General features: G+C 36.0%; 2 protein-coding genes and 1 long non-coding RNA gene across 7 annotated transcripts in view; 2 read left to right on the top strand and 1 right to left on the bottom strand.

Annotated features, from left to right (window-relative positions):
• Nucleotides 1-5,437, top strand: part of STYX (serine/threonine/tyrosine interacting protein) — a 37,390-nt gene extending 31,953 nt beyond the window's left edge. For both annotated transcript variants that reach the window (XM_049611566.1, XM_049611565.1), the window contains one exon: nt 1,743-5,437. In XM_049611566.1, the coding sequence (XP_049467523.1) occupies nt 1,743-1,816 (74 nt within the window). In that variant the 3' untranslated portion in view covers nt 1,817-5,437. The remainder of the gene's footprint in view (nt 1-1,742) is intronic.
• A 2,496-nt stretch (nt 5,438-7,933) lies between these two features.
• Nucleotides 7,934-21,928, bottom strand: GNPNAT1 (glucosamine-phosphate N-acetyltransferase 1). Of its 4 annotated transcripts, none has more exons than XM_049611570.1 (6): nt 21,540-21,928; nt 16,044-16,211; nt 14,625-14,687; nt 11,834-11,961; nt 10,401-10,462; nt 7,934-8,720 (listed from the first exon to the last, which is right to left on the bottom strand). In XM_049611570.1, exons 2-6 carry the CDS (start codon nt 16,195-16,197, stop codon nt 8,573-8,575), a joined length of 555 nt encoding a protein of 184 aa, XP_049467527.1. In that variant the 5' UTR covers nt 16,198-16,211; nt 21,540-21,928; the 3' UTR covers nt 7,934-8,572. The 4 variants fall into 4 exon arrangements, with proteins under 4 accessions (XP_049467527.1, XP_049467524.1, XP_049467525.1 ...); XM_049611567.1 differs by having other exon boundaries at nt 21,769-21,840; XM_049611568.1 differs by having other exon boundaries at nt 21,714-21,793.
• A 110-nt stretch (nt 21,929-22,038) lies between these two features.
• The window catches only part of LOC125908777 (uncharacterized), a 27,064-nt gene continuing 22,109 nt past the window's right edge, over nt 22,039-26,993 (top strand). Inside the window, exon 1 of the long non-coding RNA XR_007453433.1 lies at nt 22,039-22,148. This is a non-coding gene — a long non-coding RNA (uncharacterized LOC125908777). The remainder of the gene's footprint in view (nt 22,149-26,993) is intronic.

The following is a 26,993-nucleotide window of genomic DNA, read 5'->3' as shown; positions in this document are numbered from 1 at the left end:
ACTAACGTGAGCCACCCCAGTTTTTCTCTTGTCATCAATATTTCAGTCCCTTCTCCCTTTCTTCCCTTTTTCAGAGTATTCTCTCCATTATTTTCAAAGTTAATGATCCAAGCATGCTCTCAAAATCTTTTAACTTTATCTTTCTTCTCCAAGACCTTTGTTACCCTTGTTTGTATCCTTTCCTTTTTACTCAATCTCAGTCTATTTCAGGTTCATATTGGCCTCCTATCCAAACTCTAACTTGGTTTATTCTGTACATTCTTGCCAGATTTATTTTCATAGAAGATAGTTCATAAAAGATAGTTCTAATGTATTTTTCCTGTACAAAAGCCTTCATTGGTTTTATTCCTACAGAAGAAAACATAGAGTGTCATAGTAAGTAAAGGCACTTCTGATCTTGGTGTCTCTCAGAGTTCCTCTTTATATATGCATTCCAGAAAACTGAACTCATGGTTTCATTTGTGTCTTCTTTTCTCCACCTAGAGTGCATCACATTGTCTCTCTACCCTTAAAAACTTAGTTCACACGTTACTCAAGAGAAAGGATGATTAACTTAAACTTCCTCCAATCCCTAGTTATTTGGAATTCCTATACTCTAGAGCTTTATTTGTACCTCCTCACTTTCTGCTTGCATTAGTTGTTGATGTCTCTTACCTCTTTTAGATCCAAGTTCAGCACTTCATCTGAAACTCAGCTAGACCAGCTGTATTTAGCTTTATGGCTAGCATATTTTCTTCATCCCATTGCCTTGATATTCTATCTTTATTTTATTGATCTTATAGTGAGACATTAGTTTCATGTTAGAATCCAACCTCTGATACAACATTATTACCATGATTTAGCCCAACCTTTTGGGCATAACTTTAAGCTTGTGCCATTGTTAGGCAAATAACACAGTAGACCCTTTACCATTTTAATTGTTCCCCTAAGTTTTCCTCCATGGAGACTCAAATTTCTTGACTATAACTATTGGCCATATAGGGGTAACTTTGATTCTATGTGGAAAATTTCTGTACTAGCAGACTTTGATGTAAAGAGTAGGTAAAATAAAATCTGCTCTGTGACATGCCATCCTTTCTCTTAGTTTTAGACTTCTTGGTAATCAAACCACAGCTTCACTGGAAAAATATTTTCAGCAGTGTCTATGAAAGCAAAAAGATAATCATATCTCAAAAATAAGATTGCAAAAATACAAAATTAATCTCTTAAATTTTATGTTCAAAGTCACAGGTTTATGGTGCCTAAAAAACAAACTTGGCAACCAAACATTTAGGTACCATTCTCTCTTTAAAAATTCTGTTTTCAAGATATTTTAAAAATTAATGATTGTGGGGCACCTAGGTGCCTCAGTCGGTTAAGCATCTGCCTTCCATTCAGGTCATGATCTCACACAAGAGACTGTGAGTTCGAGCCCCACATCGGGCTCTTTGCTCTCAGTGCGGATCTTCTGTCTGCCCCCCCCCCCCCAAAAAATAAATAAGTAAATAAATAAGTATTAATGATTGTTATTTGTAATATCTAAGACATAGTTAATTCTCAAGAGGGGAAATATATCCTGTCATGAAGATATAAAATTGTTTGGGTAACAGAAGAATTTACTAACATTCACTAAAAATTCAGTCATGGAATTCTAGTGAATATCCATACATTTATGAAAATGAAATTTTTACTAGATCTAACATTGTAGCAATTGGACTTATTTAAGTTCCCATTATATGTTATATTCATGCAATAATTTTTAGGCAGTTTGAAGAGAACACATGAAGAAGAAGATGATTTTGGAAACATGCAAGTGGCAACTGCACAAAATGGCTGACTCGAGAGCAAGATTACAGAGGATGTGAATTTCTATTTGGGAAGGAGAAAATACTAGAGACAATAATAATGTAAAATGGTAAAAATACAAGTAGTTTTTTTTTTTTTTCCAATTATATGTTGCTTCCAGACGTGTTTCTCTGCAACTTGTTGAGCAACATTTTAAGAAGATGTTGGACTTCTGCAATAGATGGCACTGATGGTTTTACTCCTTTTTTCTTTTTCCTTTCTTCTTTTTTTTTTTTTTTTTTTTTTTTTACACTTTACAGTTTTATTATAAACCAAGAATTTTGGACTTGCAAAGAGGTATTATTGCAATAATGCACTTTTCATACTTGAAATTTATTTGTATGATATAAAGTTATTACTTTAAACAAAATGCAAGTTAGGGGGGATTTGTTTATAAAATCTGGGTAATTTATAACGAGAATTTCCTAAAGTTTGCTAAAAATTCATTTTGTGTTCTATATATTACATTTTAAAAATAATTTTACAGTTCACTTTTATGATGGAACCTCTTATGGAAACATTAGCAAATGCAGAAATCTGCCACATACCTGTTTTAGTATAATTCAGTAGCTTCATTACCCTTTTATTTTTTTAAACTTCTTTATCCCTTATTAATAATCTTTGAATCATGACATTAGCCAACTCTTCTTACTTTAACATGATCCAAGTATCGCTTCTATTCCTATTATCTTCGTAATTTGTTTATTCTAAAGAAAAAAAGTATAATGAACAAAGGAAGATGTTTTGCTTGGTGATACCAGATGCTAAAAACAAGGAGTTTTAGACTTTTGAGTGACTTTCCTTTTTTCCTTAACAGCCAAATGTTGTGTTTGTTCTTTTTAGAGTTGCCGACCCCATTTTTTCTCTGTCCAAAATAGTTCGAAATAGAATCTAATAACCAATGTAGCACTATTTTTTTTTCTAAATGAAGCCCAAAAGAGAAAAGTGCCTTGCATTATTAAAAAATTAAAAATAAAAAAATAAATCTTCACGACCTCTAAATTAGTATGTATAACGGTGAAAAGTTTTTAACGTTCTTTTGTAATTTATTTTTCTTTTTAACCACAAATTAGTTAAAACAGAGTCTGCGGCTTAAAGAAACCTCAGTAAGTTATTAATGTGAAATATTTACTCCTTCATTTTATGTTGTCTTAATGAGTCTGTGAGGTTGTTCTGGCTCAGATAGCAGCTTTTCTTGAAGATGCATTTATTGGGGAAAGTGGTTTGTGGGAAACCTCATTGTATTTAAAATTAGTGTTTTAATTCTTTACATTGAGTTAATCCAAATTTCCCCCATAATTTGCATTAACAAAGTCACTTTATGGATCCTTAATTCTCCATATTTTTATTTATACATATAAAGATTGTTCTAAGAAAAACATTTTTGCTATTTTAAGTATGCCATGAGGGAGGAGAGGAGTGTTTTTAACTTTTTATAGTTGATTTAGGGTAGCACAAACAAAACTCCTTTATATCTCATTTTTCAGTCCTCTCTTGAGGTGCTTTACTGATGGGAATGATTTCCATACATTCCCTTGGTACCATCAGGTACTATGCAAGGTAACCCATTACACCAAGTTACTTGTTTTGCTTTCCTCCCTACAATGTAATATAATACAGTAAAAAAGCTTTTTTTTTATCCAGCATAGCAGGAGAGTGGAAATGAATTAAAATTGTTTTATTAACTAAGAGTTAATTCCTATTGACCGAGGTGGTATTCTTCTGATTCCTTTCTCTTCCCCTATTTTACCACCCTGAGAAGAGCCTATGATTAATCCCACTGTGGTCTTGTATTCTGTTGTGTGATTAGGTCATGGTGTGGTAGTCCAGTAAAGATTTGCATTGTGTTCAGAAATTCCACTTGGCAAAATGCCAGATAACACAGCTTTCCTGTATATAGATCACTATATAGGTCAGCAAAAACCTCTCTTGCAATCTAATAATCTGTGATGCTTCTTCATTCAGCAGAAACTCTGCTTAAAAGAATCTTCGTAATACTACATTTAGGTTTTAAAATGAGGGAGTTAAGATTTTTAAAATTAGTTTCTTAAATACACATATCCTCTCTAGTCTAGCCAAAAATACAGATTTGGTCATTTATTAATTTAAAGCTGGTAATTTTCCACTTTTTCTAACCACTGTAATTTTTATGTTGTCACTGAAGTGCCTGCCCAGCACTGTATATTAAAGACTGTCTCTTGAACGCTAGGAAAAGGGACTATCATCTTCTTGAGTACAGTACTAATGGGGACAAAACATGAAGTTTATTTTTCTTTCATGTAAGAACACCCCAAGTTTGTTTTACCTAAATTCAACTAGTTCTGGTAGCTCTTCTAGTCTTTCTTCTGTTTGGTTCCATTTCTGTTAATTCTTTTATTTCTACAGATGTTTTGTGATAGTTACCTATAATACATTTAACCAATCATGACTTTTTTTCTAGACTATTTGAATAATGTATGAGTGATGTAGCACCTAATTTTAGACATTAAATATGTTATCTGGGCAAGGATTTAAACTGAAATTGCAGGAAAACTGCTTTACTGTCCACGTTAAAAGTATGAAACAAGTATTGAAAATATGCAAACTTGAATGGCAGTATTCTTACCTTCTAATTTTAATTAGTTCATGTTAATTTCTTATCTATTATGTGTTTAAAGAGCAGTTACCTTTATTTGTATCTACTCTATGGTGGAAATGTTAAACCATGATAGCTTCTGGCTTCTGATACCAACTCTCAACCACTTAACTTTTACAGCAGAATATTTGTTTTGGGGGGAGGGGGATTTTGTGCTTCATATGAGTTTAGAAGTAATGTCAGAAAATGTTAAGCATGTCCTTTTTAAGAAAATATAAGGTTTCTAATTGTCTAATTACCATGGTAATTCAAGTGAATTAGAAGTATTTAACTGCAATCTTGAATTATAAAGTTGGGATGCATACACACACACACACACACACACACACACACACACATCAGGATCTCAACTTGATGTAAAGTAAATGAGCAGTTACCTGGCGGATTTTTTTTTTTTTTTAATGACTGGTTTAATCCATAATTCCATAACAAACTTAGCTTCACTTCAGTATTTACTTTATCTTTGTCCATCCAAACATGCTCCAATATGGAAATGATAGGAAATAACTAAGATTACTAAAAGATTTTATTTTATTTTTAGAAAGATAAGTTTCTAGGATCTTTGAATGCTGGATTTTTTTGTCTTACCCATCCATGGCAGCTAAAAAAAAAAAAAATCAAAATATTCAGGTTTACATGTTAGCTCTCTCATAGGGAGTTGCCATACCTCACAGTTCAAAGTGTATTCTATAGATCAGTAACATTATACTGACATGTAATTGCAATTTACTATGCAGCAAAAATGATTCAAGAAGAAAAATAACCTACAGTGTCTATTTACCTTTGTATAGGGAATTGCTTAAGTTACTCTGCTTTTAACATTTGTACTTGGATAAAATGCTTATGTATGTATAGGAATGTCACAGTGCAAGATGCTGCTAGCCCAGGCACAAAGTATTAAAATTATTTTGTGAAGATTGGTGGTTGTATTAAAACTGTTGTGCCATTATACCTCAAAAAGATTGAAACGTTCATTTATACTGCTTATGCCTCAGAACTTCTTTAGATTGTTGTCTTCTAGGTAAAAGTAAGCTGCTTTTACTACCTCAGATTAATAAGGATGAACAAACATTGGATGTTAAGCATTTAAGAGTATCTTCCAAAAACACTGTATGGTCACACACACACAAATCCAGGCAAGGCCTGAATTTTAGCTCAAGAATATTTCTTAAGTATTAGTTGAACAAACTTGGAGTTGGAAGTGAGTAAATTCATGTCTGAAGGAAAGAGTATAAATCATCCACAGACCAGCTTCTAGCCTGTTAAAAACAACACTACTTGTGTTCACAGTACCATATTCCCCATCAGCCTACATACTACTCTTCATCAAATCTAAGATGCTATCACTACACTGTTCTTTTAGATACCACTAAAAGGCAAAATATTGTTGAATAAACTGTGGCAAGCCATTGATCAGAAAACGCATCCTGATTTCCAAAATGTTAGCATAAAAAATGTGCATCTTAGAGTCAAGGAAATATAAAAATACAAAATATATGAGGCATGATAAAAATCACAACTGTCACTTCACCCTATCTTTTCAAAGCAAATAATGCTTTAAAATGTGAATATATAGTTTATATATTATGAAACGTTTTATGCAATTTTCTCAAATTTACTCACAATATGAGTTAGAAAATTTTAAACATACTCTGGCTAACTTTAAAAAAAAAAATTATTTTTTTATTTTTGAGAGACCGAGTACAAGCGGGGGAGGGGCAGAGAGAGACACACACAGATCTGAAGCAGGCTCCAGGCTCTGAGCTATCAACACAGAGCCCAACCTGGGGCTTGAACCCATGAACCGTGAGATCATGACCTGAGCCAAAGTCATAGGCTTAACCAACTGAGCCACTGAGGCACCCCAATGGCCAGCTTTTATTTATTTTCTTTTTTTCTTTCTTTTTTTTAAATTTTCTTCTTATATAACTTATTGTCAAATTTGTTTCCATACAACAACACCCAGTGCTTATCCCAACAGGTGCCCTCTTCAATGCCCATCACCCATTTTCCTTACCCCCCCCCCCCCCCCCCCTTCTTCTCCGGATTTAAGAGTCTCTTATGGTTTGCCTCCTTCCCTCTCTGTCCCTCCCCCCCCCCACCCCCCCTGGTCTTCTGTTAAGTTTCTCAGGATCCACATATGAGTGAAAACGTATGGTATCTGTCTTTCTCTGCCTGACTTATTTCACTTAGCATAACACTCTCCAGTTGCATCCACATTGCTACAAATTGACCAGCTTTTAAAATAAAGCTAAATACAGGGGTGCCTGAGGTGGCTCAGTCAATAAAGAGTCAGCTAACTCTTTTGGCTCAGGTCATGATCCCAGGGTCATGGGTTTGAACCCCATGTAGGGCTCCACACTGGCTGAGTGTGGAGGCTGCTTAAGATTCTCTTCCTCTGCCCCTCATCCCCACTTGCACACTGAGGTTAAAACTTTAAATAAAAATAAAGCTAAATACAGATCACCACTTTCATCAATGACAATTTTTATATACTTTATAACTCTTATAGGGTTTAAAAGACCTTAAGAACACTATTTAAAGGGATTTACTGAAATACCAACCTTGTAGACAATTTTATTTCAAATTATTTACAAGAATGGTAAAGCATATAATTTTGCCTTCTTTTAGGTTTATTTTTTTAACATGGGTTTTAAGTACCATAATGTACTTAATAAAGCTACCATCGTGCCAAGGTTGTAGGACTCCTGAAAAGGCAAAACTAGCTGAAAAGGCAAAAGCAGGTTTGTTGCTTTTACTAGAAACATCAATTCATAAGCATGGGTCATTAGCAGGTAAGTAGTGCACCCTCTATTGGTGAAGGGTTTCTATGGCTTTAGAAAGCCAACTTGAGCTTACTACAAGGACAGAAATCCTAAATCCAGTTGAGGTTCGTGTGAGTGAGAGGGATGACAAGTGGTGGGTCTTTACTTTCCCAATTAATTTTACAAAGAGTACACAAAACTGAAATCTTCTGAACCAGGACATAACCTAATAGTTCAACAAAAAATGCAAGAAAAACACAGACATTAGGATTCTAATGAAAGACTTTTCATCATATGAACAGGTTTAATGTAACATGGAATGCAAAAGATTAGAACCATTAATAAAATATCCAATTTTCCAACTTAAAAAAAATAATTAAAATAAATAAAATCAAAACAAGATAGTGACCAGAATAATAGTACCATGACAATCACAGTAAATAGAAAAGCTTCCATCAACATTTCAAGGATTTAACAAATGCAGTATGATACTTACTTAAAATATTCCACTCAATTTTGTAATCTTTCATAAAAATGTTACTTAGAAGACATCAATGAAAAGATGAGAAATCAGGTTAGAAATACACAATATGCCAAGATTCGCTCATTCACTGTTAAAAAGTACCTTATATTTGCTCTTAGGTATTTTAAACGAATAATTATATTTCACATATAAGACAGGTGGTACCTTAACTGCATAAGAATTATATAAACTTTCAGATGTACACTTAAATTGTTTTATTTTGAATCCTGTCACATTTTATAATTTTCATTTCTACTTACTGAAAAGGCTAACCAGGTTGTTTGCCAGTTCAGTATTAGGACCAACAAATGTTGGTCTGCACTACATTTAGTTATCTTACCCAATTTCACGTAATATATGGAAAAATGATAACACTCCTAAGTGATTTTTGGTGTTTCTTTGATTGAAACAAAAATATTAATTTTGTGAATGTGATATAGCCTTATTTATGGTATATATATATATTTTTTTTAATGAGCAGTACAGATTGCAGACACATAACTCTATACTACCTATACTCTTAACTACAAAGAAATGAAGCCAAACTTTAGAAAAATACAATGCAAGAAAAGATTCAAGTTAAAAATATATTCCTTTGGTTAAAAATCATCCCCTTTATAAGACTCATTTGTAATCTAAACTCACAGCATGTCCCACAGGCCAAAGTAATCTTCTAAGTGTCATTATACCTGTTGAATTACCATGTTATTTTCAATCCAGTATTTATGGAGGTCACTGGGTTGCAGCAACAAAATATTTTAACTCTAAGAAGAGTATTGCCTTGTTGCATTAGCTCCTTTGACAAATGTCTTTCTTAAAAGATTTTTACTTTAGAAACCTCCGACACATGTAGTTTTCTTCAGATACTGTATATCCAAACTTTTTATAGAAACCAACATTTTGTGGTAGACATTCAAGGGTAATCTTATAACAGTTCAGTTTCTTGCTTAGCAAAGTAAGGGTTGATAACAACCTGCAATTCAAAAAGCAGGGGAAAGCATAGAGCATTTGTTAATGAAAATGCATTTGAGTAACTTAATATAAATGAATAAATATTATATAAATAAAATTTCAAATTTATATTAGAAATGGGTTTAGGTCATGACCTTTCTCACTATATTCATTTAAATATTCAAATTGTAACTGGACAAGCTTTAAATCACCCAAAGCATTTTACTGTTTCAAATATAACTTATCTAAGTTGTCTCTAGCACATTAATAGAACAATACTAAATTCAACCTAAAATTAATGTTAACACTGGGGCACCTGGGTGGCTCAGTCAGTTAGGCCTCCAACTTCAGCTCAGGTCATGATCTCGTGGCTCATGAGTTCAAGACCGGCATTGGGCTCTGTGCTGACAGCTCTTGCACCTGGAACCTGCTTCGGATTCTGTGTGTCTCTCTCTCTTTTTCTGCCCCTCCCCTGCTTGCTCTCTCTCTCAAAAATAAACAAACATTAAAATTAAAAAAAGGATTCATGTTAACACTAAAGACTGTCAACTTTTTAAAAAAATATGGCCAAAATTTTGAATCTTTTTCCTAAATCTATTCAAACTACTTAGGAACAGTCAACATTTCCACATAAAATGAGTAAAAGCTTTGTTCTGTATCATTTTTAAAGCTAATATTTGTGAAAGTATATATCAGATTACTTCTGGATTGCTCTAAATAATATGAAATAGAAACAAAACAAAAAAAGTATACATTTTTCAAATCCTTAAAGAATCCAAACCCCAGTATAAGAATGTGATTCTAATGGCCTTAGGGAGAAAAAACTAGATCTACAAAAATTTACCCAAAGGGTTTTCTCATGTTCGCACAGACTGAAAAGTTGTATCATTTTGAAGACAGAACATCTTGACTGAAGTTAGGAAACTATAAAAGGTATGACATTTAAGTGGACTAGAATATTAGAAATTGGTCTGTTTTGTTCACTGATGTATCCCAAATATCTCAAATAATATCTGGCACATAGCAGGTCCTAACTTATTGAGCAACTTCCTTAAAATTCAGAAGAGATGGTATTAAGCAAGTTAAAAGATTTAGATAGGGACGCCTGGGTGGCTCTCAGTCGGTTAAACGCCTGCCTCTTGATTTCAGCTCACATCATGATCTCACTCTGAGTTCAAGCCCCACATCAGGCTCTGCGCTGAAGTGTGGAGCCTGCTTGGGATTCTCTCTTCTCTGCCCCTCCCCCCCACTCACGCTGTCTCTTGTCTCTCTAAATAAATAAACAAAAAATTTAGATAAATGCATAGAGAATTATACAGGAAAGGCTATTTTAGTATATGTTTCTAAAACTTAAGAGGCTGAGGACATTTCCTTTGTTTTTAAATAAGACTGGGAAATAGGTGAATCACTTGACTCGGCCAAAAGTTTGTTTCCTATTAGTATGAAAATATTAAAAGTCAATAAAAATGTTAGTCTATAAGACAGTATACTCCCAATTTCCTAACTTCATGATAAAACATAAAAATACTTTGTTTCTTCCATTAAATTTAATTTAAACTACAGGGTGAGCTTAATTAAGGACACCTAAAAAGAACTTCAAACAGGAAAACATTTTTTTAACAAATATCTGGGTAAGATACTACTAACTAAAACAGAAAAAGTATCTAATTTAACGAGGGTTACCTTGTTTCTGCCTACTTACAGTTTGCCAAGCTGCTTTCCTCGGCATTCATCACTAACAACAACATCTTCTACTCTTCCTCTCTGAAAATATTTACAGCATTTAAGGGACTAAGCATGTAGTTTTGTTTTTAGCTATATCAACAAGTGACAGAATTCAATGATAACAATATTTTGTAAACTTGGAAGTTCACAGAAACCAAAATGCAACCCTTTTTTACTTATTATAGAGGAAATAATATAATGAACCAATTTGTAGCCTAATCTTGTTTTGTCTATATCGAAAATCTTACCACTCCATTGTTTTAAAGCAGATTTCAGAATCCACAGAACCAAAATGTAATCTTGTCATGTTCCATCATCTTACTCCTTGCTTAATAGCAATTTCTTTCAAACATCCAAATATAATTTACTAATTTCTAGTAAAGAAAGCCCACCAAAATTTGTACCTCAGAATACATTTGAAGTGTTTCTAATTTTCACTGGATTAGCTAGGTTCTCATGAGTCATGAGGAGTGATCAGGAGTTAGAAATGTCACAGAGCAGAATACAGTTGAACAATGTGGTTTGTTTGAACTGTACAGGTGCACTTATGCAGATTTTTTCTAATAAATGCAATACTGTAAATGTATTGTCATTATGATTTAATAACATTTTATTTTCTCTGGGGTGCCTGGGTGGCTCAGTCAGTTAATCATCAGACTCGATCTCAGCTCAGGTCATAATCAAACTCTGTGTCAGGCTCTGGGCTGACAGTGAGGAGCCTGCTTGGAATTTTCTCCCTCCCTCTCTCTCTGCCCCTCCTCTGCTCACATTCATTCTCTCTCGCCTTCAAATAAACTTAAAAAAAAAAAAAAGTAACATTTTTTTCTCTAGCTTGCTTTATAAATAAAAATACTATATATAATATACATAACATAATCAACTGCTTATGTTGTAGGTAACCAGTCAACATTAGTTTTGGGAGTCAAAAGTTACATGCAGATTTTTGGCTGCAGAGTGTCAGCATCCCTAACTCCAATCTTGTTCAAGGGTCAACTATATAATATTCTGAATCTTTTAGTGCTTGGAAATGGATGTGGGAATTTGTGTTACTGTATATACAAAGTATTATTTTGTTTGTTTTTTTAAATAGCATTAGGGATTCTAAACATCACTGCCAAATTTCATGATGCTGACTTGGTTTCCCTATGACTATACCAAATCTGACACCTTACAAAACAATGTTTAGCAAACAATTCAGATAGTTAATACATCTTCCTCCTAACTCTGAGAACACAAGACGAAAATGTTACTAAGTGATGTCTAAGAAGCAAAACTTTTTCCAGGGCAATACAGCTCTCATTTTACATTGAAAAGCAGTGAGAAAATAGATTTGTCTAATGGAAACTCAAAGTTGATTTTGCTAGAAAACATTTGTTCATTTTATTCATAAGCATTAATGTGAACACATACCTTAGCACAGGAATGGATGAATTTATGTTCTATTATCAGAGTTGCTGTAGCCACAATTTGTCCTAAAGTCACATCTTCCACAACTGTAACATAATAGTCCCCAGATTTCTTCATGTGCTCAAAAGATTCTGTGGAAATCGGACAAGTGTTATGTGGTAGACTTTAAACTTTATTAGGTGCCATAAAATTATTAGGATTAGCTGACTCATTATTGAATATTTAAAGTGATTTCACCATGGCAATTTACTTTGTTTTCTAAAGAAAATATTAATTATTATGGGGTGCCTGGGTGGCTCAGTCAGTTAAGCATCTGACTTGATTTCGGCTCAGGTCATGATCTCAGGGTTCGTGCCCTGCGTTGGGCTCTGTGCTGGCAGTGCAGAGCCTGCTTGGGATTGTCTCTCTCCCTCTCTCTGATCCTCCCATGCTTGCTCTCTCTATCTCTCTCTCAAATAAACTTAAAAAAAAGTTTTCAAAGAAAATATTAAAAATGACCAAGTGGTTGAAACATCAGCAATTACTATCAATTAGAATACAGTCCATACATTAAAAAAAATCTGCTAGCAAAGTACAACTATTAACAGCTATTTTAGGTGAGTAACACAATGCAAGTAAATTACAGAGGCTTCCACTTCTGTGACTAATGAATAAAAACTCTAATATGTTTATTACTTTAAATAAGTTTCTTTAACCTTTACACTCAATATTAAAAAAAAAAAACTGCAAACCTCTTATTTGTTTTTAAAAATTTTTAACGTTTTATTTATTTTTGAGAGAGAGAGCATGAGCAGAGGAGGTACAGAGAGGAAGACAGGGAATCCCAAAGCCCAACATGGGGTTTGAACCCTAAACTGTGATATCATGACCTAAGCCAAAGCCGGACACTCCACCAACTGAGCCACACAGGTGCTCAATTTACATGCGCAAATTTTAATTAAAATGTTTACATGGCTCCATTCTGTAATTTTTAGTCTTCTGGCTTCAAAATATTTTGACAGTGATCTGGTGTTTCAGGACTCTGACTTGCTTTAGAAACAGAATCTGGCACACCTGGGTGGCTCAGTTGGTTAAGCATACAACTCTTGGTTTTGGCTCAGGTCCCATCTCCTGGTTTCTCAAGGTCGAGTCCCACATCCGTCTCCATGCTTACAGTGTGGAGCCTGCCTGACATTCTCTCTCCCTCTCTCTCTCTGCCCCTTCCCCGCTCACTCTGTGTGTGTGTGTCTCTCAAAAATAAATAAATATTTAAAAAATTAAAAAAAAAGAATCTTTGTTTGCTTTGAAAGCACCTTGTGAAGTAGCTAAAAAATGTTTCCATACCTAATCATCCCAAAGTCACATGGCAAATAGGAGCAAAGATGGAATACTTTTCTCTCAAATTGATTTTTAGCACTTATCTTGGGTTTCTCATCTAATCAGACATACAGGCAAAGAGGAATTCAGAAATAAAAACTGATCCTAATATTCTCACATACTATTTATTTCCAGTCTCGTTCTAGATAGGGTTCTGGAGTGGGAAGAAGAAATAAATTCAAGGAAAACAGTGAGAATCAGAAAAGAGTGATCTTCATCTTGGGAGGATCAGCTACAGTACAAAAAAAAATTACCTGGTGACAGAAATGAAGAAATTGTAGAAAACAGGAAACGACAGTGTTAGAGCACTGGATGGGATCAGGAAGGTTCTAATCCTTTCTTTATCAGTAACTATCTGTGATCTTATGTCATTTGACCTCTCTGGATTTCCATTCTTTCATATGCATTATAAATTTTTTTTTAATGTGTATTTATTTTTAAGAGAGAGACAGGCTGTGAGCAGGGGAGGGGCAAAGAGAGAGGGAGACACAGAATCCGAAGCAGGCTCCAGGCTCTGAGCCATCAGCACAGAGCCTGATGCAGGGCTAGAAAGAGATCATGACCTGAGCAGAAGTCAGATGCTCAACTGACTGAGTCACCCAGGCACCCCATCTCTCATATGTATTATAAATGCTTATGACACTGGTTGACCTTAAAATTCAATATAAACAAACTAAATAAATTGAGAACATAATGTCTCAATCACTCTTTTTTATTTGGTGATGAGATTTCCATGATTAACCTAACCACATGAAAAATACTATAAGGGGTGCCTGGGTGGCTCAGTCAGTTAGGCAGCCAACTTTGGTTCAGGTCATGATCTTCTGGTCTGTGAGTTTGGGCTCCATGTCGCATTCTGTGCTGACAGCTCAGAGCCTAAAGCCTGCTTAGGATTCTATGTCTCCCTCTTTCTCTGCCTCTCTCCTGCTCATGCTTGGTCTCTCTCTCAAAAATAAACAAACATTAAAAAAAAAAATACAATATAAAACAATCTCTAAAGATGTCACCTAGATTTAATGCTACGATAATTGTCTAAAAGTCAGGTATTTTGTAAAACACGAGAGTTGCTACATTTGGATTCTAGAACAGGTAATCACATTAAACATTTAAATAAGAAAATGGGCATCTGAGTGGCTCAGTTGGTTAAGCATCTGACTCTTGATTTCGGCTCAGGTCATGATCTCACAGTACATGAGTTCAAGCCCCAGGTGATAGCATGATAGCATAGAGCCTGCTTGGGATTCTCTCTTTGTCCCCTCCCCCCGCCTCTCTCTCTCTCAAAATAAATAAACTTTAAAAAATAAGAAAATAGCTAATTATCCTATGAATAATTTCCAACTATTTGAACACAAACACAAGTAGACACTGAACATAGCTCTAAATGAAAAATCTTGTTTCCCTTTATTTTCATTCAGGAAAAAGATGCTGTAGTACTTACTCATAAATTGTTCAGGGTTGACAACTCCGGTTTCAGTCAGCTGACCTAGTACTTTAAAAAAACCTAGTTTTGAAAAACAGATTTCAAGTCATGAGAAGACCAAATGAAAAATCTATCAAAAGCAATGTGTGAAGGTGGTGGGATTATGGGCACTTGTGTTTTCAGAACTTTCTGTAATCATTTTGAAATTAATCATTTTATTATTTAAAAATATTAAACTGAAACCCATTACTCTTTCTATAATCACTACATGAAACAAAGAATAATAGGTTTTACCAAGGATTTTGCCTGGAAAAGGATTTTTTAAGATTTTAGAATCATGCAGACCTTAATAATTCAATATTTATAAAACAAGCAGGTATATTTTTCGATGTAATTTGCATTAAATTTGCTGCAAGGAATGCCAAATTTTCCGAAATACATGCTTTGGCTTTATTTACTTAAACGTGCAAGATTGTCATGGTCAAATATGATATTATTTTTGAATTAAAATATAAATATTGTTGAGACTAAGTTTTAAGGAATACTAATTAATTTCATTAATGTTAAATCAATGTGAACATTTGAGAACTTTGAGAATCTTAACTTCTACACACTCAATAATTAGTCTGACCAAAATTAGTTTCTTCAGATTTCCTACTAAAAAGAAAACTAAAAAGTTGACTTCTTATTACCAAAATTTAAGGAACTCATTTTGGAGAATTTATATTTAAAAAAAAAGAAATATATGTAAACAAAACCTCTGCAACCTTTCCAAGTAAATTATCTCCACCCTCATTTCCCATCCAGCTTCTTAGAGAAGACTCTTCCTTATTGTCATTATAGATGATAATTTTACCTTTATGAAGTCTTTTTAAAGGATTAATTAGGAAGGAGTAGTGTTGTACTTAAGACATTTGAAATATTTCACAGTGATACCTGGTCTTAGCCATTATATATACATATTGGAATTGAGTGTCTCAGTCACTTTAGAAATTAAGTACCAAAAACATCCAAAAATCAAATATTATTTTTTAATATTCTCAGCATCATCATATTTTGTGGAGAAAACAGAATGCTAATTACAGTTGACTCTTGAACAACACAGGTTTGAACTGTGCGGGTCCACTTGTACATAGATTTTTTTCAATAAGTACATTACAGTACCATAAATACATTTTTCTTAATAACATTTTTCTCTATCTTACTTTATTGTGAGAATATAGTATGTAACACATAACATGAAATATGTATTAATCAACTATCTCTGTTATTGGCAAGGCTTCTGGTCAACAGTAGGCTATTAGTAAGTTAAACGTTTGGTGAACCAAAATTTAGACACAGATTTTCAAATGCACAGGGGTCAGTGCCTCTAACCCCCCATGTTGTTCAGGGGCCAACTGTATAATTCTAACCAAGATTTGTAAACCAAGTCCCTACCTCTATTTAAGTCAGCAGTACAAAGGGGCCTCAAAACCAAACCTTCTCCAGGATGTGTTGGGGAAATGGCTGGAGAAAATGTTGCTGTATTCTGGCTCCAGTCCACTTCTTTGAGTAGACTTGGGTCAAACATAGGAGTTTCATCAGGTTTCATCTTTGTAGTAAGGTCTAAAATAAAATTTTAAATGGTAAGGCATTTATTTAATAGGGAATTATGGCTGGTAAGAAAGTCTATTTCTTAATAAAAGTTAATGCAATTAGAAAATTCTTTTAACATATATGCAATATATGTTCTATCCCGAATCTAGCATAAATGCCACAATCACAGATGAACAGAAGACTTATGGTTAACATCAGATAGTAAACAAATGACTAAATTTGTAAGTTTTAAACTTTAAAACCGTGTTTTCTAGCAAGTCTTCTAAAATATTTTTCCTATCGGCTGGTGCTAGCATAGCACTGTGATTAGCTGACTTTTCATGGGCTTTTACTTTTTTTTATTATTGGGCTAAGAGATGGTTGGTCTTACCACTAAGAAAGACTTATTGGCCATACTACTTGGTTTTTTATATGAATCATAAACAGAAGATAATTGATAAACTGGCTTAAATTATTTACTCCACATTCACTGTAGTATTTGGTCTCAGCTAGTAAAGATTCATATTAAGGGTATCTGTTGGATTTTGTTTTCAGACCAGATTTTCTAAGAACCTATAACGTAATTTTCTCAGCTGCAATTAGGAAGCGTGAGAAGAGCCAGTGTTTTTCATACTATTAAAAAATAATCAGTTATAGTATTATCCTCTTGTTTGAACATTCAGAAACTGGTAGATTCTTACTAGGTGTGGTCTAATAAAACAGCGTAAACAACAGATACAAGGACAGAATGAAAAAATTATATAAAACGTAAAAATGGAGGCAGTGGCACGTCTGTGGAACCCAGAGTTGCAAGAACAGAATCTTCGTAACAATTATTAGTAGACGGTAAAGCAACCCCTAACTTTCATTTCTATTCCTTTACCCAGTTAAAAAAACTATTCTATTTGATACTTGCTTCTAGCTTTCCTTTGAAACAAAGATTTTAAAGATATATATCCATGATATTAACATAACAAAAGGAAACAAACAGGAAAAATTAAAGTCTATTTGATGACAATTTTCCCAATAACCTCACTCCAATTATGTTCCCTATTTCCTAAATCATGATATGCTTAAGGGAAATTAGTCTGAACTTTTCCTTAAAGGTGGATTAAACCTCTGCATGTGTAACTGACAACCATACAGGCAATGCTGCACTTACAGTAGAGGCTTTGGGAAGGTAGTGTGGTATAATAACAGAAGTTAACATTTGTTCAGCATTTACAATAGGTCAGACATTATTCAAAGAACCTCACACATTACTAATTCATTTACTTCAACAATCCTACAGGATAGGGATGATTATTATCTCCATTTAAACAGACTAGGAAACGAAGTAACCTGCTCAAGATCACAAAGTTAGTGGAGTCAGGATTTAAACTTAAGATGGAAAAGAGCATGAGCTTTGGAGTCAAGCTGGTGTCCAAATGTCAAATGTGATTATAGCTAATGTATTCAACTCTAACAATCCGTTTACTCATTTGTAAAATGGAGATGAAATTATTAGAAGGACGTGAATTACTATATACAGCACTTAACAGTGCCTGGCATACTGTAATTGCTCAACAAGATATACTTCAGTTAGCAGCTAATTAGAATTCATGTTTATAAATCTTTAATTTTTTTCATCTTTAAATTAATTCATGAGTCAGGCACCGTGCTGGGTACAGACAGGGGCTACAAAAAAGATGACAGGTTATATGTTTATATTAAACTGAAACATTCTTGGATAGAAAAAAAAAAATCATAGTTTATTATGTAGAACACCAAGGGGTTTTTTCCCCCTCAAAAAGGACTTAAATATGTTAAGCTGTAAAAAACAAAACAACTATATCTGGTTCTAAGACTAGTAAGAAAAGGAAATAAATTGTGATGATTAAAATATTAAAACAGTCATTCATATTGGGGCACCTGGGTGGCTCAGTTAAGTGTCTGACTCTTGACCTCAGCTCAGGCCATGATCTCATAGTTTGTGGGATAAGCCTCACATCAGGCTCTGTGCTGTCAGCACAGAGGGATTCTCTCCCCTCCTCTCGCTCTCTGCTCTTCCCCCACATGTTCTCTCTCAAAATAATAAACATTAAACACACACACACGCACACACAATCTAGGGGCGCCTGGAGCGTCGGACTTCAGCTCAAGTAATGATCTCACGGTTGTGGGTTCAAGCCCCACGTGGGGCTCTGTGCTGACAGCTCAGATTCAGAGCCTGGAGCCTGCTTCAGATTCTGAGCCAGCCTCCCTCCCTCCCTTTCTCCCTCTCTCTCTCTGCCCCTCCCCCACTCATGCTCTGTCTCTCTCAGAAATAAACAAACATTTTAAAAAACCACACATTCATATCAAATTTAACAAGCTTACAGTCCACTTGAAACAGATTTTGTATCGGTTAACTTTAATGCATGCATTTTAGTGTTTGTCCCTGGTAATTGGATCCCTGAGGCTTTTGGGTATTCTCTCATCGCAAACATGGGTAACAACATTTTTTCAGGTAGGCAGATAAACAGGCTAAATATTTATCAATAGAGTAAAATGTACACATTAAATACAGAAGCCCAAAAGTGTTAAAAATTTAGTTCCTCAGGGCAACACACTATTTAAACAGTTTGATGTTCATTTTATTTAACATACAGTTGTAATCATGAACTTTAAAGAAAGCTCAAAAGGGAATTTTGATGAACATTAGAACAATTTAAAGTAAGTAGATTACTTTTTCCTATGAAGTTGCCTGAGTTTACAATAAAATGTAGTCTAGAAAACACACAAAATACAGTTAATAATTTCCAAGAGAGAAGGGGGAGAGGAGGTACACAGGAGAATTAGGATTACAAAGCCTTTAACTAATGAATTTTAAACAGTAAATACTAATATTTTCCTGTGCTTTTATTTAACCAGATGGTCCTATTCCCTGAATGATCATAAAAAAATAGTATTGGCTAAAATTTATGAAGTGCTTTGTACCTGTTAACTCATAAAAATACAATGAGAGATCTTTCATTATTATCCCCATTTTACAGACCAAGAAACAGGCACAGTAACTTGCTCAAGATAACAGGGCCAGTAAGGAACAGAGTAAGGATTCAAAACCAGGCAACAGAGCCGGCTTCATAGGCACTGGGCCCCATTGCAGTTGCCCTGGGCCTCACACTTGGTTCTACTCTCTGCTGCCACAGAATTGAAATTCTTAACAATTTTTAAACAAAGAACCCTCTATTTGCATTTTGCACAGGTTACCACAGACTATGCAGCCATTGCTGCATGCCACAGAATTGAAATTCTTAACAATTTTTAAACAAAGAACCCTCTATTTGCATTTTGCACAGGTTACCACAGACTATGCAGCCATTGCTGCATGACTCCAGATTCTGTACCTTTAGTAATGAAGATGCACTAGTGAAGATGAATTCCCTACTTCATTGTACAAGTTAAAAATTTAGTCAAAAGCAACACCTGTAAACTATATTTGGAAAACAAGAGTATTCGACATGTCAACAAAATACATTGAACAAAGCATTCTGGATAGAAATAAGAATCCATTAACTGGGCAATCAGAAATTAACATCAAAATGTCTTGATGAGTTATTTTACAAAATAAAGCCATACTTAAAGTTACTTTCCTTTATCTCACTCCATTCCCATTTAGTAAAATTCTGCTGGTGCCCAATTAATATGCTGGGGAAGTTAAAATAGTATGTGATTTGATTATCAAATTTCAAAAGATTTTTAGAAAGGAATGAAATAGATTTGGTTTACAAAAAATTATTTTAGGATCTTAAGGTGCGCTGAAGTATTGCAAAACTAGGAAATTTCAGTAAATAGAATTGCAGATGTCTGAAGCTGAATCTCATCATCAACACTAGGGTGACTGATTTTAAAAACTAAACCTTAACCCTCCCTAAATATTTCTCCAGAACCTTTCCAATTTAACTGTGAAGTTAGCATGCATTTACAAGGCCCATATAAGCCTAACAGCCCAATAAATGCCTAGTGAATGAATAACAAATGGTATAAGACTTACTCGGTCACAACTCAGAAAATCCAAAAGAAGAAAGTTTCCCAAATTGCCACAAATGATATCACAAAAACGATACACCAAATTCGTTTTTACTAGGATCATCAAGTTCTCGTTCAATTGACTATTCTTTGGGCAATTTCAACAATTTAGTTTCCCAACTTGTACAGCAGACTAAAATACAAGCAGGGAGGAGATGCTGCTAGAAGCAAGCAATTGAGAGCAACAAGTAGTAGACACTGGGAATGAGGATTTTTAAAGTTGATACAAAAATTTAAAAAGCATAATCCAAGGCTAAACCTAAACTGCTTTACACATCTCAAGAGTTCCTGGGTCATCGCTACATTACTTCATGACATGGTGAATGGGGGAAGGGGGAAGTTTTGCTCTTTGAGACTTTAGGGTTTGTCTACATGCACTTCGTAACAATTTCGATACTAATTTGACTAATTTTTTAATCTAAAGAACACTTTATTCGCTGATGATTTTTAACAGACCTTGCCATATTTATCAAGCTATGAAATTATACTTCAGCAGAGAATTTTAAAAAGTATTTTCTGATCGTTTATTTGATCCCTATAATCTGGTACTATTCCCAGGCTACCCATTAGGAAACTGGAGCACGTGGAGCCTCAAGGTAACACTGCAAATGTGTGAAGTGGGACTTAGAATCCTATCTTGTTTTCCCATCTTGAGCTCTAAAACACCATATTCCACAGACTTCAATCTTCACATCATCGTACCAGACAGGTAGCTTTAATTCTAAAAAATATCAGCGAATTCTACCTAAAAGGCTGATCTAAATGATTTCTTGAGACCCATTCTAAGATTTATTCATGAGTGCATAACCTAACAAAACTAATTCCATAATCTCTCGTTTCAATTTTGCACGAAATTTTAAGAGTTCGGTTTACATAAACATCAGTTCCTCCTATAAGGAAAATCATAGTGCTCAGTGTGTCTAGGGGTACGAGCCCCGGGAAAAGACACAAAGGATGTCCTTCCCTTCCGCAGCTGAAGCCCCAGTTTAGTCAGTGCAGGAGGTGATCTTCCGGGCAGAATCAGGTCCTCAAGTGGCTCCCGACCGCCGCGGGGTGCACCTCGGAAAGGAACAGGGAAAAGGGGGATCGGGGCATTCGTGCCCCTTCAAAATTGATGGCAGCAAGGGCTGTGAGCAGTCTCGATCCCCCACGTTAAAACCTGGTGAGCGAAGAGTTAGTTTCGACCCCAGACCCTGTGCCCACCACTGTATGGCTGGACCACTAGCCCTCATCCCTAACCTCTCTCTGACCCAGGCGCGCTCAACTTGCTCCGAACCGCACTCACTCCACCACCACATGTGCACCCACCTGGCGAGGCTAAATGCGCGGCTCCCGGAACAAACACCTCCCACCCGGGCCTAGCTCTCCTCGCCCGGGGACAGCGGTCACACCTGTTTGATAAATGTGAAGGCAGGCCCACGACGGCCCCCTGGACACCAGGCGCGGCCCGGCTCTCGCTCCCCGGCCCCCAGCCTCCCTCACCCGTGGAGGCCTCGCGGTCGGCGCTCCTCTCCAGGCCCGTCGGACTCTCACCCACCCGGGCACACAGTACCGGATCCGGCTTCAGCGCCAGCCCCACCTCCTCCTCCACCTCCCGCGCCACGGTTGCCGTCGCGGCCGCCCCTGCGCGAGCCGCCACCGGGACGTGGCAACGCCGCCAACGCCTCCGCCCCACCCCGGGCCGCTTACGCAGGGCCTCGCGCAGGCGGGCGGAGGTGCTCCGAGGGCGAGGGGCGGGCCGGGGCGGGGCGTGCGGCGGGCTTTCGCACGTGGGGCGCGGCGAGGACCGCCCCCGCGGGGACTCCGCCTCCCGGCGGCGCGGGGGCCCCACCCTGGCTCGCTCCCTGCGGTCATTCCCGCGGCCTCCAGCTCTCGGCTTCTCGGGAAATAACTCTGCTTAGGAGTCAGCGAAGCACCGTAAGTGGTGATAGTGTGGGCCTTTTGCATTCTCGGAACCCGGAGGCTCGGCCTCTTGCCCTCTGCCGTTGCCCCTTGTTGCCCCTTCTCTTAATAGTGCATTTAATTAGGACTTGGGCGACTGGCTAGCAGCTGGAAGCTCCTCGTCCCGTTTTCTGAGTCACCTCCGTGAAGTGAGGCCACTGCAGTCCTTTCAGATCCTTTTTGGATGAACCACAGGGTTAAGACACCGGTTCTCAGCTGTGGCGGTTTCGCCTGCCAGGAGACAGTTGGCGATGTCTGGAGTTTTTCAGCCTGTCTGTGGGAGAGATGTCACTGTTATCTGCCAGAGGGTAGAGACCACCTAGGCTGTTAAACGTAAAATACACAGCAGGGACCCACGACAACATTGGAGAGCTAGTGGAGATGCTGAGGTGGAGAAACCCTGGATTAGAAAAGAAAAAAAAAATGACTTTTGAGTTCCCATTTCCAAAACAGATGTCCTCATTTTACGGGTTAGGGAACTGAGGTTCAGAGAAGTAATTTACCAAAGTCATATAGCTACTGGCACCCCTTCCTTGCCTTATACCATAAATTTCAACTTCTTGGAATTGCAAAGTATTTTATCCTTAATACTGTTTGAAGAACACTGTATGTAGTCTGCTAGAAATGATATTTTCTGCTTATTTGTGAGATTTAAGTTTCAGTGAACACTTTTACTGGTTCATGTATTCTCACACCTTCAAACGTCTGTGTGGCTGATGGCATCCACATTTCTATATCCATCCTTCTTTTTACCGTTTTGCATAGGAAAAATGTATAAGACGTAAAAAGAAACACCACAAATCTTAAACATAGATCCTTGTTTCCTTATCACACTTCTGGCCCTATGTTTTCGATGAATTTCTTCTGAGCAACAAAATGCTGTAAATTTTACAGTTTAGCAAAAAGTATAGCAATCAGTTACACAATTTATCACAGAACACAGTTCTGAGAGGTACCCCAAAAGATCTCCCGCATTTCAGACGTATTCCTCCTTATCCCTTTTGTGCCACAGGAATACGATTTCTCCTTAATAGTCACTCTAGCCAGCACACTCTAGCCTCCTCCTTTGCCTGTTGGTTTCCTTGCAATGAGGTAGCCAGGTGACAATCTCAACTTCTAGTTTAATGGAATCATTGGTGTGTTCTCTAGTGATTTTTATTTATTTTTTATTTTTAAATTATATTTGAGAGAGAGCGAGTGAGCAAGCAAGTGAGGGACAGGGGCAGCGGGAGAGAGAGAGGGAGAGAGAGAGAGAGAGAGAGAGAGAGACAGACTCAAGCAGGTTTCTTGCTCAGCATGGAGTCCAACGCGGGGCTTGATCCCAGGATCCTGGGATCATGACCTGAACAAAAATCAAGAATTGGACGCTCAACTGACTAAGCCACACAGGTGCCCCTATTTTGTTTTTTCAATTGAGATATAACTCATGTATAACATAACAAGGATTTTATATATGTATGTATTGCAAAATGATTACTTCAGTAAGTTCAATTAACATTCCTCACCATACATAGTTACAAATTTGGGTTTTTTTTGTGTGTGATGAGAACTTTTAACATTTACCCTCTTAGCAACTTTCAAATATACAATATTGTTAGCTATAGTCATAATGCCTACGTTGTATCCCCAGGAGTAATTTAACTTATAACTGGAAGTTTGTGCCTTTTGACCCTTTCAGTCATTTTGCTCCCCACCCCCTACCTCTGGCAACTACTAATTTTTTCTCTATATCCATGAATTTATTTGTTTGTTTTGTTAGATAGAACATATAAGTAAGATCATAGAGTATTTGTCTTTATCTTTCTGACTTGTTTCACTTACCGTAATGTATTAAAGCTCCATCTGAGTTGTTGTAAATGACAGGATTCCCTTTTTTATTGTGGAATAATATTCCACTATTTGTATTTGTATTTATATATGTGTGTATATAAACAAACTTCTTTATACATTCATCTAACAATGGACACTTAAATTGTTCCCATGTCTTGGCTATTGTTAGTAATGCTGCTATGAACATGTGGGTGTGTATATCTTTTCTAGCTGGTGGTTTAATTTTCTTTGGATAAATATCCAGAAGTGAAATTGCTGGGCCATATGGTAATTTCTATTTAAATATTTTTGAGGAACATGTTTTCGTTTTTGTTTTGTGTTGTTTAGAACAGTTTTTTTTTAAGTTTTTATTTTCATTCTAGTTAACATACATTGTTATATTGGTTTCAGGTGTACAATATAGTGATGCCACAATTCCATTCACCACCTGGCCCTCATCACAGCAAGTGCGATCCTTAATCCCCACAATCTGTTTAACCCATTGGTTACATAGTTGCAGTGGAACTGATAACCATCAGTGCTTTATAGTTAAGAGTCTGTTTCTTGGTTTGTTTCTTTCTCTCTCTTCCTCCACCCCCATGCTCCTTTGTTTTGTTTCTTAAATTCCACACATGAGGGAAATCAAATGGTATTTCTTTCTTTGACTGACTTATTTTGCTTAACGTTATACTCTCTAGCTCCATCCATATTGTTGTAAATGGCAAAATTTCATTCTTTTTATGGCTGAATAATATTCCATTGTATACATACATCACATCTTCTTTATCCATTTATTAATCGATGGACACTTGGGCTGCTACCGTATCTTGGCTCTTGTAAATAATGCTGCAATGAACATGAGGTGCTATATCTTTTTGAATTAGTATTTTTGTATTCTTTGGGTAAATATCCAGGACTGCAATGGCTGTATTATGGAGTAGTTCTATTTTTAACTTTTTGAGGAACTTTCATACAGTTTTACATAGTGGCTGCACCAGTTTACATTCCCACCAATGGTGCAAGAGGGTTCCTTTTTCTCCACATCCTTACCTGTACCTGTTGTTTCTTCTGTTGTTGATTTTAACCATTCTGACATGTGAGGTGATATCTCGTGGTTTTGATTTGCATTTTCCTGATGGTAAGTGGTGCTGAGCATCTTTTCATGTGTCTATTAGCCATCTGGATGTCTTCTTTGGAGAACTGTCTGTTCATGTCTTCTGCCCATATTTTACATGGATTATTTGTTTTTTGGTGTTGAGTTGTATAAGTTCTTTATATATTTGGATACTAGCCCTTTATTGGATATGTCATTTGTAAATATCTTCTCCCACTCAGTAAGTTGCCTTTTAGTTTTATTGATTGTTTCTTTCACTGTGCAGAAGCTTTTTATTTTGATGTAGTCCCAATAGTTTATTTTTGCTTTTGTTTCCCTTGCCTCAGGGGATCTGTTTAGGAAAAAGTTGCTACAGATGATGTCAAAGAGGCTACTGCCTGTATTCTAGGATTTTTATGGTTTCAGATCTCACATTTAGGCCATCAATCCATTTTGAATTGATTTTTGTATATAGTATTAGAAAGCGGTGCAGATTCTTTCTTTGGCATGTTGCTGTCCAGTTTTCCCAACACCACTTGTTGAAGAGACTGTCTTTTTTCCTATTAGATATTCTTCCCTGCTTTGTCAAAGATTAATTGACCATATGATTGTGGGTTTACTTCTGGATTTTCTATTCTGTTCCACTGATCTTTGTGTCTCTTTTTGCATCAGTACCATACTGTTTTGACTACTCCATCTTTGTAATATAACTTGAAGTCCAGAATTGTGATGTCTCCAGCTTTACTTTTCCTTTTCAAGATTGCTTTGGCTGGCTGGGTCTTTTGTGGTTCCACACAAATTTTAGGATTATTCTAGTTCTGTGAAAAATGCTGTTAGTATTTTGCTAGGGATTGCATTAAATATGTAGATTGCTTTGGGTAGTATGGACATTTTAACCACATTTGTTCTTCTAATCCATAAGCTTGAAATGTCTTTCCATTTCTTTGTGTTGTCTTCCATTTCTTTCATCAGTGTTTTGTAGTTTTCAGAGTACAGGTCTTTCACCTCTTTGGTTAGTTTTATTCCTAGATATCTCATTAGTTTTGGTACAATTGTAAATGGGACTGTTTTCTCTTAAAAAAAATTTTTTTTTAATTAAGTAGGCTCCATGCCCAATGTGGGGCTTGAATTCATGACTCTGAGGTTAAGAGTCACATGCTTTACTGCCAGAGCCAGCCAGGCACCCCTAAATGGATTGTTTTCTTAATATCACTTTCTGCTGGCTCATTATTGGTATATAGAAATGCAACCAATTTCTGTACATTGATTTTTGCATCGTGTGACTTTACTGAATTTATTTATCAGTTCTAGGAGGTTTTTGGTGGAGTCTTTTGGGTTTTCTATATATAGTAGTATCATGTCATTTGCAAGTAGTGGAAGTTTCACTTCTTCCTTTCCAATTTGGATGCTTTTTATTCCTTTGTCTTGTCTGATTGCTATGGCTAGGACTTCCAGTAATGTGTTAAATAGAAGTGGTGAAAGTGGACATCCTTGTCTTGTTCCTGACCTTATGGGAAAAGCTCTTATTTTTTCACCCTTGGGTATAATGTTATCTATGGGTTTTTCATATATTGCCTTTATTATGTATAATAATAAACATATAACATATGTTATATATGTTCCCTCTAAATCTACTTTGTTGAGGGTTTTTATCATGAATGGATGTGGCACTTGTCAAATGCTTTTTCTGCATCTATTCAAATGATTGTATGGTTCTTGTCCTTTCTCTTACGTGATGTATCACATTGATGTGCAAATATTGAGCCACTCTTTCCCAAGAATAAATCTCACTTGATTGTGATGAAAGATTTTTTTAAATGTATTCTTGGATTCAGTTTGCTGTTATTTTGTTGAGCATTTTTGCATCTATGTTCATCAGAGATATTGGCCTATAGTTCTTTTTTTTTTGGGGGGGGGGG

Source organism: Panthera uncia (genome assembly GCF_023721935.1).
Source record: "Panthera uncia isolate 11264 chromosome B3 unlocalized genomic scaffold, Puncia_PCG_1.0 HiC_scaffold_1, whole genome shotgun sequence".
In the NCBI taxonomy this organism is placed as follows: Eukaryota; Metazoa; Chordata; class Mammalia; order Carnivora; family Felidae; genus Panthera; species Panthera uncia.
This window is presented reverse-complemented; position numbering and strand designations above follow the sequence as displayed.